The sequence below is a fragment of the Camelina sativa genome, chromosome 18 (genome assembly GCF_030686135.1).
Source record: "Camelina sativa cultivar CO46 ecotype springtype chromosome 18, ASM3068613v1".
Taxonomy (NCBI): domain Eukaryota; kingdom Viridiplantae; phylum Streptophyta; class Magnoliopsida; order Brassicales; family Brassicaceae; genus Camelina; species Camelina sativa.
Window position 1 is genome coordinate 5189412 of NC_141897.1, and position 4000 is coordinate 5193411.

The 4000-nt window shown below is 40.3% G+C and overlaps 1 protein-coding gene across 1 annotated transcript; it reads left to right on the forward strand.

The window, feature by feature from the left end:
* Nucleotides 1-435: 435 nt before the first annotated feature.
* Nucleotides 436-3101, forward strand: LOC147921550 (uncharacterized). The gene is made up of 9 exons (XM_087497733.1): nucleotides 436-914; nucleotides 1004-1056; nucleotides 1150-1294; nucleotides 1379-1576; nucleotides 1640-1895; nucleotides 2057-2107; nucleotides 2194-2458; nucleotides 2603-2765; nucleotides 2948-3101. The coding sequence occupies exons 1-9, from the start codon at nucleotides 436-438 to the stop codon at nucleotides 3099-3101; spliced, it is 1764 nt and encodes a 587-aa protein (XP_087353859.1).
* The last annotated feature ends 899 nt before the right edge of the window (nucleotides 3102-4000 follow it).

Genomic DNA, 4000 nt, shown 5'->3' on the forward strand with positions numbered 1-4000 from the left:
TTGTTGGGTATGTCATGCTACGTTATGCTAATGAACAAGTGAAGAAGTTGGTCGCACAAGAGCAATTGGTTAGTACTTCTTCACAAGCTGAGAAATTTTCAGATTGGAGCCTTGAAAAAGCTCTAAAGCTTGATCTCAAGCCACTTTCTGCAGGTTTAAGGTATGCATTCTTAGGTGAAAATTCTTCTTATCCCGTTATTGTTCATGCTTCCTTAAACAATGCAGAGCTCACTTTATTGCTAAGCAAGATGCGCAAGTTTCGCAAGTTTCGCAAGGCTCTTGGCTATTCTCTTGATGATATTGCATGAATTTCTCCAGACTTGTGTATGCATAGGATTCATTTTGAGGAGGGAGCTAAGACATCTGTTGAGCATCAGAGGAGGCTGAATCCAAATTTTCAAGATGTTTTCAAGAAAGAGATCATGATATTGCTGAATGTTGGGATCATCTATCCGATTTCTGGTACATGTTGTTCCTAAGAAGGGCGGAGTCACAGTGGTGAAGAATGATAAGAATGAGCTAATCCCGACTAGGACAATTACTGGCCATCAGATATGCATAGACTACAGGAAGCTGAATGCTGCAACCCGGAAAGATCACTTTCCGCTTCCTTTCATTGATCAGATGCTTGAGAGGTTAGCCAATCATCCATACTACTGCTTTTTGGATGGTTATTTAGAGTTCTTCCAAATTCCGATTCGTCCTGATGATCAAGAGAAGACCACCTTCATTTATCCCTATGGTACCATTTCTTACCGAAGAATGCCCTTTGGACTCTGTAATGCTCCTGCAACATTTCAAAGATGCATGATGTCTATCTTCACTGATATGATTGAAGATTATATGGAGGTATCATGGATGATTTTTCAGTTTATGGATCTTCATTCAAGAGCTGTTTGGATAACCTCTGTAAGGTACTAGCAAGATGTGAAGAGAAACATTTAGTGCTTAATTAGGAGAAATGCAATTTTATGGTTAGAGACGGTATAATACTTGGTCACAGGGTTTCAGAGGCTGGAATAGAGGTTGACTGCCCTAAGATTGAGGTGATGACATGTCTTTAATTGACAGAGAATGTGAAGGCAGTGAGGAGTTTTCTTGGATATGCATGGTTCTATAGGCATTTAATTAAGAATTTCAACAATATAGCTAGACCACTTTCTTCTTTGTTGTGTAAAGATGTCAAGTTTGAATTCACTGATGAATGTCGCATAGCCTTTGAGAGGATTAAGCAAGAGATTGTGAGTGCTCTTTTTGTTCAGCCACCAGATTGGGATCTACCATTTAAGGTAATGTGTGATGCTAGTGATTTTGCAGTAGGAGCAGTGCTGGGACAAAGAAAAGATAAGAAACTTCATACAATCTATTATGCAAGCAGGACACTTGATGATGCACAAAGAAATTTTGCAACAACAAAGAAGGAGTTTTTAGCAGTGATGTCTGCTTTTGAGAAGTTTCGGTCTTATCTAGTTGGTTCAAAGGTCATTGTTCATAATGATCATGCTGCATTAAAATATTTGATGCAGAAGAAGGATTCTAAGCCTAGACTTTTGAGATGGATTCTTCTTCTACAAGAGTTTGAAATTGAAGTGAGGGATAAGAAAGGAGTATAGATTGGTGTTGCTGATCACTTGTCCAGGATAAGGATTGATAATGATGTTCCTATCCAAGATTCTTTACTAGATGAGCATGTGTACTTTCTTGAAACTGGGTTTCGGACTGATAACACAGTGAACATTGTTTCGACTGGAGGAGTATCGACCGACACCCCTATATGTGTTGGTTGGCACCTGTCTTTTACCGAGACTAATTGGCCAAGTGATAGAGATTTAGATGTTGTGGTTAGCTCCAACAAATCCTGGTATGCTGATATAGCCAACTATCTTGATGCAGAAGTAGAACCAGACAAGTTCACATGTTATCATAAGAAGAGTTTCTTGAGAGAGCTTAGAAGATACCATTGGGATGAGCCTTATTTATATAAGCATTGTAGTGATGGAGTTTAGAGAAGATGTCTAGCAGAGACTGAGGTTCATAATGTTCTGTTTCCTTCAAGCATTGTAGTGATGGATCCGATTATGCTGGACATTTTGCTACCTTCAAGACAGTATCCAAGATTCTCCAAGCATGGTTTTGGTGGCCAAAATGTTTAAAAATGCTCATGAGTTTTTCTCTCGATGTGATGCTTGTCAGCGAAGAGGTCAGATTAGTAAGAGGCATGAGATGCCACAAAACTTCATCCTTGAGGTTGAAGTATTTGATTGTTGGGGCATTGACTTTATGGGACCGTTTCCCTCCTCTTACAAACAAAACTACATCCTGGTGTCTGTTGATAATGTTTCCAAGTGGGTTGAAGCAATTGCAATTCTGAAGAATGATTATGCTATGGTTCTTAAGCTGTTTAAGACCATAATCTTTCCTCGCTTTGGAGTGCCTAGGATTGTCATCAGTGATGGAGGTAAGCACTTTGTTAACAAAGTGTTTGAAAAGCTGTTGAAAAAGTATGGGGTTTAACATAGAGTAGCTACTCCATATCACCCTCAGACTAGTGGGCAAGTTGAGGTTTCTAATAGGTAGATTAAGGAGATTCTTGAGAAAACAGTGGGTGTTACAAGGAAGGATTGGGCTATGAAGTTAGATGATGCACTTTGGGCCTATAGGGTTGCTTATAAAACTCCACTTGGTACTACTCCTTTCCATCTGCACAAGGCAGCCTGGGCTGTTAAGTTGATGAATTTTGATGCTAAGACACCTTCAAAGAGAAGGTTGGTACAGTTGGATGAATTGCGATTTCATGCATTTGAGAATCAAACTTGTACAAAGAGAGAACCAGGACTTATCATGATAAGAAGATAATCTCCAGACATTTTGAGCCTAATAACCAGGTATTCATTTATAATTCTCGATTGAAGCTGTTTCCAGTTAAACTGCGTTCCTGTTGGTCCAGTCCTTTTACTTTCCAAGAAGTTAGACCATATGGAGCTATTGTGCTGTTAAATTCGAAAGGGGAGAAATTCACTGTTAATGGTCAAAGGGTGACATATTATTGGGCGAAAGCCGATGGACACATTGTGCGTTTGGATGATGCACCCTCAACCTAATCCATTGCCAAGTCAAGCTAATGACTTAAAACAAGTGTTTGGTGGGAGGCAACCTACTGGTAGGAACTAATTATTTTCAATTTTCTTATTTCGATTTTTACTAACTTATTAACTTTTGGTTTTGAGTTTGAATTGTTTCAGAAAAAAAAACAAAAAAAAATGAATGAAAAAGTTTCGGACACCATTGATCAGAGCATAGCATCGACCGACGCCACCTGGGCATCAGTCGACATCCCTATTGGGTCGCAAAAGGGAAGACGGCTAAAGGGTTTTAAATTATGGGGTGTAAAAAATTATTTGGCCTGCGATAGAAATTGGGCCGGCTCAGTTGGAGTAGTGTCGACCGAAACTCTTTAGTTGTGTTGGTCGACACCGTTAAAACCGAGGGATTCACGATTAAAGCCCCGAGTCGTCTCCTTCGTTTCTCAAACCCTCAAACCCGACGAACACACTTCAAATCATCACAACTCTCTCGATTTCGATCCGTTTTGAGTGATTCCAAGCCCTAAACCAATCGATTTTCTTCCCTCTTTCCAGATCCAGTGTCAGTTTCGTAGTTTGAGTAGATGGTACCAAAGAAAAAGCAAAGAAACGTCAACGGTGGCGCCTCCTCCTCTTCTCAGTCTGACCGCCGCCCGCCACCGCGAGCTCTGGCGTGACCCTATAGTATGAGATTTTCTCAGCTTTGTGATGTGTTTGGTTGGCCGCGTTTCTTTCCTGGCACTACTTTGCCTAAGCAGTATGCGGATATTTCTACTCTTTGGTACTACATAGGGAATGGAGAGTATGACTTCAAATACTCTCTTCAGTCAGATGTCCGCCATCCAGCACTCAGGTATATTCTTTGAGCATTTGGACACATTATCCTATGTAAGATGGAACCAGGAAAGATGAGAGCA

Coding starts and splice junctions, on each gene's coding strand:
- LOC147921550 (XM_087497733.1), top strand. CDS start 436: ATGTTGGGATCATCTATCCGATTTCTGGTACATGTTGTTCCTAAGAAG. Junction 1,295..1,378: donor GATCTACCATTTAAGGTAAT/GTGTGATGCTAG, acceptor TTATGCAAGCAG/GACACTTGATGATGCACAAA. Junction 2,459..2,602: donor GATTGTCATCAGTGATGGAG/GTAAGCACTTTG, acceptor TTGAGAAAACAG/TGGGTGTTACAAGGAAGGAT.